Below are 14,413 nucleotides of genomic sequence, written 5' to 3'. Positions count from 1 at the left end.
GTTGGTTACTGTGCCTGAGGCCATTCATACTCTTGTATAAAAAGTAAAATCTCCGTAGCTAGTTGTGTTGCTAAACCATGTTGTTGGTCACAAAGAAGAGAATGAGAGAAAGGAGACAGAATTGTGCACAATTAGTTTGGGGACAGACAACACAAAGTACATGGTGGTGATGAAGCTCTTACCCAAGTGCTAAGTGTATCTTCAGAATTTCTATCCAGTGGTCCTGGGGTGAGGAGGAAATTGAGCATCATTTCTTCCTGCCAACCTGCTTCCCACAACTCCTTCAGTTCCCTCTCCTAACTCCACATCGCATATCTGCAGCAGCAGAAACAGGAATGTGACATAGAGCTTTGGGTCTTTCTGTGCACAGACAAAACGTGGCTGTGAACTGAGAAGGTGGCATTTAAACGAATGATAGTTATGCTTAATTCTGATCATTATTGTTAAGAATAGGCTGTAGGTGGAACAAGATGCAACCTCATCAGCGTTATAATCATACACAGTGTGATCCACCATCATGAAGCAGCATCTTTGAAAACAAAGGACAGTAGTAACTGTATGTATCAAACTAGGAACTCAGCTGGGCCTAACCCTTAGACTGGATGTGTAGAAAAAGGGCCTGTCTGTTGCTCCAAAAATTCTCCTTGCTGCTTTGGGTTGCTCGCTTCCGATTAAACCTGGGATGACTTTTCTTGCCCCTTGGTCTTCTCTAGGCATCTCCAAGGCAGTGATAGCTCTCCAGAGGACCCAGGCCTTTCTTCTGCTCTTGCTGCTGGCCCTGCTGGGGTTGGGGCTGGTACAGCCCTCCTATGGCCAGGATCGCATGTACCAACGATTCCTGCGGCAACACGTGGACCCTGATGAGACAGGAGGCAATGACAGCTACTGCAACTTGATGATGCAAAGACGGATGATGACTTCACCTCAGTGCAAGCGTTTCAACACTTTCATTCATGAAGATCTTTGGAACATCCGTAGTATCTGCAGCACCACCAACATTCAGTGCAAGAATGGCTGGATGAACTGCCGTGAGGATGTAGTGAAGGTCACAGACTGCAGGGAGACAGGAAGTTCCAGGGCTCCCAACTGCAGATACCGGGCCAAGGCCAGCACCACAAGTCAGGCTTTGAAGTCTGACTCCTTTGCTCCAGGCTGTTCTCAGAGTAAACCCAAGTGTTCCAGATGAAAAGATGCAGTACTGGTTCTTTTCGTAAGCCCGTCTTATCCCCTCCCCGCCAACCACTGCCAATCAGTTGGAGGGCTGTACCTCCCACTGACTGTCACTCTTCTGTCCTTCCTTCACGGCTGCAGACTTCTTGGCTCTAAGGAAAAGGGAAAGACACACGCTCTGCTCTGCACATCCATAAACTGATCCCCACTACGACCAGTGACAGGAGTGTTGGATCTAAATAGGGTGAGTTATGGTTAGAAGGGCTGGTGCTGAGGATGCTTAGAGGGAAAGGCCCAGGAATGCTGGAAGAGGAAATTAACATGGTGGGATCAAGAATAGACAGTGATCCAACTTGTGAGAACTAATGACCTGGATTCAATTTCACTGATACAGTTTTTATAGCCTCTCCCCACTCTTCCTAAGCTTAATATCACCATCCCTTAGTATCCATGGGGTATTGGTCCAGGATCCTCCATACCCAGGATACCAAAATGCAAGCATGCTCAAGTACCTTGTATAAAATGGCACAGTGTTTGTATCTAAACTATATACTTATCTCTACATCATTTTTAATACCTAAACGAGGTAAATTTTATGTAAATAGCTGTAAATGCAATGTAAATGCTATGGAAATAGTTGACAGCACAAAGCAAATTCAAGTGTTACTTTTTAGAACTTTCTGGGGAAAAAAAATTGGGAGGGGGAGGTATTTTTAATCCGTGTCTGTGGTTGATAGAATCCCTGGGTGCAGAGAAGGTGGATTCAGAGGGCCAACTGTACACTGAAGTACCTTGAATCTTGGTCCTCCCATCTTGGTTAGGCCTTTTGAGCCAGGTATAGGGTATCACAAGAGAGAAGATACCTACCCCTTGTGCTATATTTGGCATAGTACTTGACATTCTCAGAAATGCTCTCAATAAGTGTATCTCATTAGACTCTCACAGGGCTGAGGGATGGATTATTAGGCCTGTTTTGAGGCATCATGTTCAGAGAGTTGAGAATTAGAATAGAGACTCCACAGCATCAGGCATACTCTTCATGGTAAATGAAGACAGAGAGCTAATTTAAAGGGGAGACTTTTTCAAGCAGCTCTCTGCCCTAATTTGAATAGGATGACTCTTGTGATGGCAGCTTCAATCTTGATATTTGACTGATTAAAACAATATTTCAAAACTGGAGCTCCTTATGATAGCATTCTTAATGACAAATCAAGATCAATTACAATGACAATAATTAGGGCAATGGCTTCTGAGAAGGGGTGTGTGTAGTCAGAAGTGAAAACATGTTTCACAGGGTTTGGGGAAGTGTCATAAGGAAGACAAGATCCTGGAAAGCACCATCTTGCAGAATCAGTATAGTTGCAGCCTAGGATTTCAGGAAACCAAAGCCTCCTGCTTGGAAAATATTCTCCAAGTCTCTATTCGTATTCTGCATCCCCTTTAAAGGGATGTGCGTGCTCAGTTGCTTCAGTCATGTCCGAGTCTCTGTGACCCCATGGACTGTAGCCCACCAGGCTCTTCTGTCCAGGATTTTCCAGACAAGAATACTGGAGTGGGTTGCCGTGCCTCCCTCCAGGGGACCCAGGAATCAAATCTTGGTCTCCTGTGTCTCCTGCATTGAAGGCAGATTCTTAACTGCCGAGACAACAAGGAAGCCCTTTAAAGAGACTACTGCTGCTGCTGCTAAGTCGCTTCAGTCGTGTCTGACTCTGTGTGACCCCATAGACGTAAGTCCACCAGGCTCCCCCGTCCCTGGGATTCTCCAGGCAAGAACACTGGAGTGGGTTGCCATTTCCTTCTCCAATGCATGAAAATGAAAAGTGAAAGGGAAGTCGCTCAGTCCTGTCTGACTCTTAGAGACCCCATGGACTGCAGCCTACCAGGCTCCGCCATTCATGGGATTTTCCAGGCAAGAGTACAAGGGACAACGCTTTGCAATTCACAGACATATGCTTACAATCCCATTTTCTTTAAGATACACACTCTTTTGAGAATTGATATGGATGCAAAACAGCTAGCTAGAGTGAGATTGATTCCTCAGTTCAGACGGAAGAGAGGGCTGCTGCTGCTGCTGCTAAGTCACTTCAGTCGTGTCCGACTCTGTGTGACCCCACAGAAGGAAGCCCACTAGGCTCCCCCGTCCCTGAGATTCTCCAGGCAAGAACACTGGAGTGGGTTGCCATTTCAGACAGGAGGTATTTGGAATTGCCAAAATAAACTTCAATTTTTTTACAACTTTGCTCTTGTCTCAGACAGGCTGTAGCATATTGTCATTTCTTGTAAACTTTATTATCTAATGAGACTTATCTTCCAGCCTGGAAACCAAATGGTAAAATTGGGTCCAGGTGCCTACACGGACAGAGAAAGGAATTTTAAGGTGGAGCTCAGCTCTTAGGCCAGTGTTGAGATAATGCTTTCCTCTCTCTTCCCTGTGGATCCACAGGTGGTCCTGGTGACTGAAATGGCATCCACTCTAAAGGTCCTAGGCTCTCTGTTGGCTCTGCTGTTTCCTCTATGTGGGCTCCTTGTACACAGCCAGAACCTTTCCTGGAGGGAATTTATGAAACAGCACCACCTGAGCACAAATTGGGAATTCAGCAAGTACAAATGCAATGATCTGATGAGGGAAAGAGGCATTCCAAAAGACAAGAACTATCACATCTTCATCTATGCCTTATGGCACAAAATTGAGCATATATGCCTGAGGAACTGGAGAGACCGCTACAGAAATGTATATATATGGGCCCCTTATCCCTTCAAGACACTCAAGTGCATCCGGAAGAACAGCAGAAGCAATTACGAAGATTACAAGAGCTACAGCTACATTGAATTCCATTGCAGCATGAAAGGGTTTGTTGATGTTGTAGAGGACACGCAGTTATTAGAGGATATCAGCAACTAGAAAGTCCACCCACACTCACAGCTTTCGGTCTTCAGTGCTCCCAAGTGGTGGCCCCGCGTCCATCAAGAGCCCTTACATTTATGAGCCAGTGGTTTCCAACTACTTAGTCGTTTCACGTGCTTTCTTGCTCTCATAACTTTGCCTGTGTAGTTTTCTGCATGAAATACCCTTCTCCTCTCATTTATCTGATTTCCTTCTGCATGTTTGTCTTGGGTTTTTTTTTTTTGTTTTTTAAAGATTCGGCACATATGGCATCTTTCTGACTAATCTGGGACATTTTCTGATATTGATTCTCCGTATACCTTTGCAAGCTGAATGATCTTTCCGTTCCTAAATAAATTATATCGTTTCAATGTGTGTGAAATTTACTTATGTGTGCAGAGTATGTGTTGTGTGATTAGTACAGGTGTTGTAAGTGTGTGTTATATAGCTTTTGGTTGAACGTGATTTGAGCTTATATGTATTATAAGCATATTATATGTGTGTGTCTAAAGCGTTTACTATGTGTGTGTCTAAAGCATATACTAGTCTTGTGTGTATGTGATGAAAGTATAACTGTTTATGTGCTAAGCTGGGGAAAATTTGTAAGCACTGATGGTGGGGACATGCTGAGATCCACCCAGATTGGCTGACATGAGCAGAGCTGATTAGGTATAAAATATGTAGCATGTTCTTGGCACATGGCAATTGCTCAGCCATCACTGTTTTTCTTCCTTCCTCATCCTTTAACTTGGTATTTTAACTTCGACAAAATAAACATGACAAATGCCTATCAATCATCTCTCTTCCTGGCTTTTGTTAAGAATGTCTTTAAGGAGGCTATTGCATTTTGGATGAGTTAAATTGTTATGTCTCCTGATGAATAATACATTATGATATGAGCAAAATGAACATGATAAACAACCAAGTTCACATGGCAGAGATACAGGGTAAGGTTTTGTTGTTGTTGTTTAGTACTTAAGTCTTGTCTGGTTCTTTTGACACTCCATGGACTGTAGCCCACCAGCCTGCTCTGTCCATGGGATTTCCCAAGCAAGAATACTTGAAGTGGGTTGCCATTTCCTTCTCCAGAGGTTCTTCCTAGCCCAGGGATCAAAGCTGCATCTCCTGAATCTGTACTGGCAGGCGGATTCTTTACCACTGAGTCGCCAGGGAAGCTCCAGGATAGGCAAAGAGGACTTTAAAAGTGGGACTTAAGACTTACATTTTGTTGGAGGAAAAAGGAAGTAGATTGGAGAAGGAAATGTTCAAGACACAAGTAAATAGGGTTCACTGAAGTTGTTTGCTAAATTGAGGATAGAGAAACAGAGTAAGAAATGTCCATGTCGTATAATTTTGCCTGGGGCAGGTATTTGAAGGAGAAATACTGAACAGTAAAGGACGCTGTGTTCTTCAATCTCCTGCATCCTTGAGTGACTCAAGCCCTGAAACTGATAGGGACAGAGTAATGGGACAAAGTAGATGATTAGATAGTTAATTCCACTAGGGGATTGTAAGTAAATAAAAAAGTATGGGAGATCCCTGTAAATTAAGAAAGCAGGTTTGCTTAACCACAAAACTGAACAGGCTTGCTTAGAAACAAAATCCACACAGCAGAAGCATGAAACATGTCCCCAAACAACAAAACAATGGTGGCATGAGACCAAGTATTCTTGCCTGGAGAATCCCATAGACAGAGGACCCTGGCTGGCTACAGCCCATGGGGTCTCAAAAAGTTGGACACTACTGAAGCAACTTAGTATGCACCCACACTGATTCTGAATAAACCTATCTTTGCTGGAGAAATATCTGGCAGCCTATTTGTTTCAGGTCAACATAGTACAATAGCCTTGTGTTGTTGCTTAGACTTTTCCATATCCACTTCCCCTATTTGGATAGAGGCATATTCATTCACTGTGGATGATGACTGCAATCATGAAATGAAAAGTTGCTCACTCCTTGGAAGGAAAGTTATGATATAACCTAGACAATTAAAAAGCAGAGACATCACTTTGTCCACAAAGGTCCATATAGTCAAAGCTATGGTTTTTCCAGTAGTCATGTACAGATGTGAGAGTTGGATCATAAAGAAGGCACCGAGCTTTTGAATTGTGGTGCTGGCGAAGATTCTTGAGACTCCCTTGGACAGCAAGGAGATCAAACCAGTCAATCCTAAAGGAAATCATCCTGAATATTCATTGGAAGGACTGTTGCTGAAGCTGAAGCTGAAACTCCAATACTTTGACCACCTAATGCCAAGAGCCAACTCATTGGAAAAGACCCTGATGCTGGGAAGATCTAAGGCAAAAGGAGAAATGGGCAGCAGAGAATGAGTTGGTTAGATAGCATCACTGACTCAACGGACATGAATGTGAGCAAACTCCATAAGATAGTGGAGGTCATAGGAGCCTGGGGTCCTACAGTCCGTTGGGTCACAAAGAGTCAGACATGACTTAGAGGCTCAACAACAACAATATTCATTTCCCTTAGGGAACCATCCTTCCTCTTTTTGTGTGTGTATTGGTGGGGCTGTCATTAAGGGTCCTGATCTCCTCTACTGAGTCAAACCATAGTAATAGGATCCAAGGTAGGCTAGCTGTGCTCTTTCTTATAGGAGACCAGAATGTACCTCTTTGACACAGGAGTATTTTGAGAAGTAGCAGATAAATGAGAAGCTTTGAAAATAGAGTGTAGATTACCCTATAAAAGGGAAATTTACAATTACAATGGAAATCTCCATTTGTAAGGATGCCTCCTTCTCTTTCCAGGAAGGAAAAAATGACTCCAATCATAAGACACACTTATCAACTAAAATCTGCATAACAAAACTTACCCTTGTTTAGTGTACCTTTCCTGGTCACCTCCCCATAATTTGCTGCCTCCACATTCTTCTTTCTTTGTTTTAGCTAAAGAGAGAATGTAAGCCCAAGTTCTAGCCACCTTGTTGAGTTACTCATCACTGAGCTTCTCTTATGTCTATGTGGGGTAGTCACACTAATAAACTTCTGTCCATTTTTCTCTTGTTATTCTATCTTTTATTATAGAGACCCTAACTGAGAACTGGGAAAGAAAAATGGAAAAGATTTTTTTTCCCCTACACTGTCTTCAGAGTCTAAATCTCAAGTAGTGATGCAAGGATTTTTTTTTAAAACGTAAAGTGGATTCATGCCCATTTGGCACTGTTCTGCCTTTGACCCAAGCTTCTTGGGTTCCAACTTTTTCAAAGACAGATCCTGCTGCTATATTTTTTTCATATTGTAATCTCTCCCAGATTCTTCCAATAGATCCCCACCCCATTCCCACGATTGAAACCAGAGAGAAGGGGCCAGGACACAATCTCTGAAAGAATGACATAAGCCCTAGAGGATATGACATAAACTGTTTAGCACCAACTAGGTCCATGATGGCAGATTTGACTTCCAGTAGACTTTGAGCCTCATTATACACTCATTGTAATACTTTAGTATCCAAATACATACCAAAGGTGCCATGACAATTTGAAGGCTAACCATATAAGTTTAAAAAAAAAAAAAAGCAGTGGTCCAATTCCTGGAAATCTCCACCTCTTCTCTGAAATGGTTGGCATAATCCTCCCAATCCTTAGCCTATGGAATTACCTAGCCCATAAAAACCAACCACCCCATGTTTTGGGGCCTTTTGCCCTCTTCGGAGACAGCCCACACTCTCTGTGGAGTTTGCTTTTTCTTCCCAAGGCTGTTCTCACCTTTTGAGACAGACCTTCTGTCTATGGAATGTGTGTATCTCTAATTAAATCCACTTCTTACCTATCACTTTGTCTCTCACTGAATTCTTTCTGCCCTGAGGCATAGAGAACCTGAGCTTCAGTAAGTCCTGAGATCAGGTGTGTGATCTCAATTAAAAGACAGTGAGTTTGAATCCCAATCTGGGCTGTGTGCTTTCTCTACCACTTAAAATTTCCCCCCTCAAATTGTTTTGTGTTGCTTGCAAACAAAAACACCAAAATGGATAAACTCTATCTACAAAGTTTGTGATCCTCACAATCACCAGCATGATCATAAAATCTAGATTCAGAGATCGCTATGCATACTAAGTGCCTATCCTACAGGAAACATTAACTGTTTTTACGCAGCACTTTGTCAAAACCAAATTAGTATGCATGATGCACTGTGATGCCAACTGTGCCAAAACATCATAGTTTGGAGCAGAAAAAGGTTCATTGCAGAGGCAAGCAAGGAGAACAGGTGGTTCATGCTCAAAAGACCTGAAATCACTAATGGTTTCCAGGGAAGAGTTTTTAAAGGCAAAATTTGGGGTGAGGGCTGCACAGTGTATGAGTTTCTTCTGATTGGTTGGTGGTGAGGCAATACAAGAACCCAGGACTCTTGTGCTCACTTGAAGTTACAATCCTCCCCCTGGGCGGGGGCCTTATTTCCTGTAAAAGAACTCAAAAATATACTGTTATTATACCCCTTGAAGAGGAACTACGACTCTGCTTTTTCTCTGCACTATTTTTGTTTCCTGACCACTTTTCCTTCATTTCTGCATTTCCCCACTTCTCTAATTAGTAACCGGCTGCATCAGCTCTTTGGAAAAGGGGAAGGCCTACAAACAAAAAACAGAAAGACTTTTGTACCTGGAGGGTCCTGTAGGATTCTGCTCAGTTTCAAGCACATTATCTTCATAATCTACCCTCCCCACCTCGCTAGGCTCATCTCCTAAAGTTTCACTTTACTTGTTCTCTTAATAGTAGTCACTTACAGTTCCAGGAATATGTCATACACATTTCAGCCACTGAAACTTCTTTCTTACTTGTTGCTACTTGGTGACAATCTGCCCTTTGTTTACATCCCAGCTCAGTCCCACAGCCACTGAGAAGCTGCTAGCCTTCTATTCATGATGATCCCTTCCTCCTAACTCATTTGTACCATGCATTTGGGACTTAGCGTATGTTACCTTGTGAGTTTCACTAGTGGTTCAGACGATAAAGAGTCTGCCTGCGGGAAACCCATGTTCAATCCTTGGGTAGGGAAGATCCCCTGGAGAAGGGAATGGCTAACCCCCTTCAGTATTCTTGCCTGGAGAATTCCATGGACGGAGGAGCCTGGCAGCCTATACAGTCCATGGGGTCCCAAAAAGTTGCCATTAAGACTTTCACATATGCTAGTTTGCATGGTTTAAATGTTTCTCATTTAATTAATGTTTCTCACTCATTCATGCTTTCACTTATCCAACAGCTCTGTAGAATGTCTACTATGTGATAAATGCTGTGCTAAGCAATCATGATAGATGGATGAAAAAGCCAGTTTCCTGCAGGGAGTCAAGTTCCCTAAAACAATTTCTTCTAACCTGAGGACTTCAAGAAGTCCATAAATCCACTGAAATTATAAATTCTTGATATGTTTCCATTTGGGGACAGCAAGTCAAATGGCTTTCATCCAATTTTCAGAGAAGTTTACAGTCATTGGTCTAGTGGCTGTGGTATAAATACCACACACATGTACATAACTATCAAAAATACCATTGTTGCTGTTGTTCACTCTCTAAGTCCTATCCAACTCTTTGCAACCCGAGGGACTGCAGCACACTAGGTTTTCCCGTCCTTCACTATCTCCCCGAGTTTGCTCTAACTCATGTCCATTGAGTCTGTGATGCCATTATTTCATCCTCTGTTGTCCCCTTCTCCTTCCACCTTCAATGTTTCCCAGCATCAGGGTCTTTTCCAACGAGTCAGCTCTTCACATCAGGTAGTCAAAGTATTGGAGCTTCAGCTTCGGCTTTAGTCCTTCCAATGAATATTTAGGGTTTATTTCCTTTAGGATGACTGGCTTGATCTCCTTGCAGTCCAAGGGACTCTCAAGAGTCTTCTCCAGCACCACAATTTGAAAGCATCCATTCTTCAGCACTCAGCTTTCTCTATGGTCCAACTCACACATCCATATATAACTACCGGACCTTTGTTAGCAAGATGATGTCTCTGCTTTCTAGTATGCTGTCTAGGTTTGTCATAGCTTTTCTTCTAAGGAGCAAGCGACTTTTAATTTTGTCACTGCAGGCACCATCCACAGTGATTTGGGAGCCCAAGAAAATGTAATCTGTCACTGTTTCCACTTTTTCCCCTTCTATTTCCTGTGAAGTGATGGGACCAGATGCCATGATCTTCATTTTATTAATGCTGTGGTTTGTTTTTTTCCTGGCTGTCTTTGGCTGGCTGTTTAATTGGGTATTAAGTGCTGATCTCTTTTATTCCTTTCTACCAATCTACAATCTCTACTTCTTAGTATTTGTGCTGCATTCATGTAGCACTCTGACCTGAGCAAGCAAAGTGAACTCCATTTCTCAGGTCATGGGTTTTATTGCTAGGATATCAGTCTTCTGTAAACAGATAGTGTTATATCAAATGGCCTGAGGCACATGCAGTGTGATTTCTGCCAAAGCCAATCCTCTGCAAAACATCGGACCCTCTAAAAGACTGCCAGGCCTACTTTGTTAATTACTGAAGCTCTTGTTCCACTTTTCCCCCAAAGAACCTGAACCCTAGATTCTTTGTTTTTCTTTATAGATTTCTGGGAACCCACACTGTTTCTTCTGCCACCTTGAACTTGGCTCTGACAGGGAAGTGACTTCCAGATTTCCCAATCATGTGAATGTTGAGTTTAGCTAACCTACAACTTCTGCTTCCAAAGCTGCGATAAGACCCATCTGCTTTCTCCAGCAATGCTCAGCAAGTTCCTCATCCCAAAGCAGCTATCAGAGACTTCTGCCTGAGTGCCAAACACATGATCACTGAATGCTGAATTTTAAGCCAGCTTTTTCACTCTCTTCTTTCACCTTCATCAAGAGGCTCTTTTGTTCCTCTTCACTTTCTGCCATTAAAGTGGTATGATTTGCATATCTGAGGTTGTTGACATTTCTCCCAGCAATATTGATTCCCTGCTTATGAGTCAACCAGCTGGGCATTTAGCCTGATGTACTCTTCATAGAAATTAAACAAGCAAGGTGACAATATACTGCCTTGACATAATCCTTTCCCAGTTTTGAAACAGGCCATTGTTCCATGTCCAGTTCTAACTGTTGCTTCTTGGCCTGCATACAGGTTTCTCAGGACAGGTAAGGTGGTCACGTATTCTTATCTCTTTAAGAATATTTCAGTTTGTTGTGATTCACATAGTCAAAGACTTTAGCATAGTCAGTGAAGCAGAATTTTTTTAATTCCCTTGCTTTTTCTATGATCCAACGGATGTTGGCAATTTGATCTTGCACATCTGGAAGTTCACAGTTCATGTACTGCTGAAGCCTAGCTTGAAGAATTTTGAGCATAATCTTGGTAGCGTGTGAAATGAGTGCAATTGTACGGTAATTTTAGCATTCTTTGGAATTGGAATGAAAACTGACCTTTTCCAGTCCTGTGACCACTGCTGGCTTTTCCAAATTTGCTGGCATATTGAGTTCAGCACTTTCACAGCATCATCTTTTAGGATTTGAAATAGCTCAACTGGAATTCCATCACCTCCACTAGATTTGCTCATAGTGATGCTTTCTGGGGTCCACTTGACTTCACACTCTAGGCTGTCTGGCTCTAGGTGAGTGACCACACCATCACGGTTATCTGGGTCATTAAGGCATTTTTTGTATAGTTCTTCTGTGTACTCTTGCCACCTCTTCTTACTGTCTTCTGCTTTTGCTAGGTCCTTGCCATTTCTGTCCGTTATTGTGTCCATCCTTGCATGAAATATTCCCTTGATATCTCTCATTTTCTTGAAAGATCTCTAGTCTTTCCCATTCTATTGTTTTCCTCTATTTCTTTGCATTGTTCACTTAAGAAGGCTTTCTTATCTCTACTTGCTATTCTCTGGAACTCTGCATTCAGTTGGATATATCTTTCCCTTTCTCCTTTGCCTTTTGCTTCTTTTCTTTTCTCAGCTATTTGTAAGGCCTCCTCAGACAACCTTTTTCATTTTTTTTCCTTGAGGATGATTTTAGCCACCATATGATGTACAATGGTATGAACCTCCATGCATAGTTCTTCAGGCACTCTGTCTACCAGATCTAGTTCCTTGAATCTCCTCATCACATCCATTGTATAATCATTAGATCGTACCTGAATGACATAGTGGTTTTCCCTACTTTCTTCAATTTGAGCATGAAGTTTGCAATAAGGAGCTGATGATCTGAGCCACCATTAGCTCCAGGTCTTGTTTTTGCTGACTGTATAGAGCTTCTTCATCTTTGACTATAAATAATATAATCAATCTGATTTCATTATTGACCACCTGGTGATGTCTATGTGTAGAGTTGTCTCTTGGGTTGTTGGAAGAGTGTGTTTGCTCTGACCAGTACATTCTCTTGGCAAAACTCTGTTAGCCTTTGCCCTGCTTCATTTTGTACTCTAAGGCCAAACTTACGTGTTACTCCATGTATCTCTTTACTTCCTACTTTTGCATTGCAGTCCCCTATGATGAAAATCAAAACTCATTCTACCAGCTGGGATTGGTGGTTCCAAAGTAATTTATATTGAATTTAGAGATACTCTGACAAAACTTCTGGAGAAGGAAATGGCAACCCACTCCAGTGTTCTTGCCTGGAGAATCCCAGGGACGGGGGAGCCTGGTGGGCTTCCGTCTATGGTGTCACACAGAGTCGGACACGACTGAAGTGACTCAGCAGCAGCAAAACTTCAGATTTTGTTATCCAGATTTTATTACCCCTATACCCAGGGGCTTCCTTGGTAGCACTAGCAGTAAAGAATCCACCTGCCAATGCAAGAAACATAATGAGACTCAGGTTTGATCCCTGGGTAGAGAAGATTCCCTGGAGAATGGAATGGCCACCCACTCCAGTGTTCTTGCCTGGAGAATTCCATGGACAGAGGAGCCTGGCAGGCTATAGTCCATGGGGTCAGAAAGAGTTGGACACAACTCAACAACTAACACACATACACATTGTATAGGCCATATTTTAGGAGTCAGCATTACCTAGAACAAGGATATTATTCAAAGATAGATATTTTCATAAGATATTACACACAACAAATTTATAATAACTCCATAAATACTCTCACACAAAGTTTATTTCTGCTCCAGGACAGCACTCTAGTTCACCTCAGCAGTAGCTGATAGAGAGGATGGTGAGAAAAGGGAGAGATGGTTTGCTGTGCCATCTTTGCCCTTTGTTCTGTATTCTGAGAAAATTTCTATCCCTTCTTGTTTTTGTGAACTTACTGCATTTTATAATCCTTAAATCCTTCCAACAAATATTGAAGAATCATGGTTTTATCATCTTATGACAACCATCAAAGCTTCTAAAGTTCCATTCCAGATATGTGAAGTATGCATTCTTAGGAGTAGCTGGAGGTCAATTTACTTCACAGAGAAATTCTAACTCAATTAGAAGTAAGGAGAGAAAGCTATCACATAAATGTGTGGTTAATAAAAACCAGCCTGCTTTGAAGAGCTAGAGCAAAGAGCAGAAGAGCAAGACAGCAGATCTGATGTTTTCTAACTGAATTTATCCTTCAATTATACTTTGATATAACTACAATATAATTTAACAATTAGAATCCAGTGAGTGCTAACAGGATCTGAACAATTAGGGCTGGAAGAGTTCTGTGCCTGCAGAGAGGCAAGTTCAGAGAAGAGGATATTTGAGCACAGTCTAGAAAAATGGGGAAGCAACCAAGCAGACTAGGTTGGAAAGGAAAATCCAGGCAAAAGAAATAATGCTTATAAAAGTGTGAATGCTATTTTTCAAAGTTAAAGCTGTGATTATCATAAAAGTTTAAAAAAAAACCCATGTCATCGAATAAATTCATAAATAATCCCATTTTATTCAGCTCATCTTGAGGATGAGGAACACCGATGGACATGAGTTTGAGTGAACTCCGGGAGTTGGTGATGGACAGGGAGGCCTGGCGTGCTGTGATTCATGGGGTCGCAAATAGTCGGACACGACTGAGTGACTGAACTTAACTGAACTGAACTGAATGAGGATATTAGTAACATGCTAAAAACAGTTCAAATGTGATTTTGGTTTACAGAAATGGATATTCTCTGCTGGACAAAATTCATTTGCATCACTATGAACAGGAAAGACATGCATGTTATTAGTTTTACAGAAGCACATTTCTACTCTGCAAGTCAAATGTATACACCTTCATAGTGTACAGAAACTATGAACAGCATCCCTAGTGGGTCTGCTAGACAAATCCTGGTACTAAATGAAAAGACTCTCAGATATGCAGATGACACCACCCTTACGGCAGAAAGTGAAAAAGAACTAAAGAGCCTCTTGATGAAAGTGAAAGAGGAGAGTGAAAAAGTTGACTTAAAGCTCAACATTCAGAAAACTAAGATCATGGCATCCAGTCCCATCACTTCATGGTAA

General features: G+C 42.0%; 2 protein-coding genes across 2 annotated transcripts; both read left to right on the top strand.

Annotated features, from left to right (window-relative positions):
• The first annotated feature begins 682 nt into the window (after nucleotides 1–682).
• LOC129563491 (ribonuclease 4-like) lies at nucleotides 683–1,186 on the top strand. The gene has a single exon (XM_055437253.2). The coding sequence runs from the start codon at nucleotides 683–685 to the stop codon at nucleotides 1,184–1,186; it is 504 nt and encodes a 167-aa protein (XP_055293228.2).
• LOC148776641 (epididymal secretory protein E3-beta-like) lies at nucleotides 714–4,836 on the top strand. The gene is made up of 2 exons (XM_088840354.1): nucleotides 714–1,414; nucleotides 3,614–4,836. The coding sequence occupies exon 2, from the start codon at nucleotides 3,632–3,634 to the stop codon at nucleotides 4,070–4,072; it is 441 nt and encodes a 146-aa protein (XP_088696480.1). The 5' UTR covers nucleotides 714–1,414; nucleotides 3,614–3,631; the 3' UTR covers nucleotides 4,073–4,836.
• The last annotated feature ends 9,577 nt before the right edge of the window (nucleotides 4,837–14,413 follow it).

Source organism: Moschus berezovskii, chromosome 9 (assembly GCF_049115385.1).
Source record: "Moschus berezovskii isolate FMDL1 chromosome 9, NW_MosBer_1.0, whole genome shotgun sequence".
Classification (NCBI taxonomy): Eukaryota; Metazoa; Chordata; class Mammalia; order Artiodactyla; family Moschidae; genus Moschus; species Moschus berezovskii.
This window is presented reverse-complemented; position numbering and strand designations above follow the sequence as displayed.

What these genes read in the sequence shown, in the direction of transcription:
- LOC129563491 (XM_055437253.2), top strand. Translation starts at nt 683, where the DNA reads ATGACTTTTCTTGCCCCTTGGTCTTCTCTAGGCATCTCCAAGGCAGTG.
- LOC148776641 (XM_088840354.1), top strand. Translation starts at nt 3,632, where the DNA reads ATGGCATCCACTCTAAAGGTCCTAGGCTCTCTGTTGGCTCTGCTGTTT.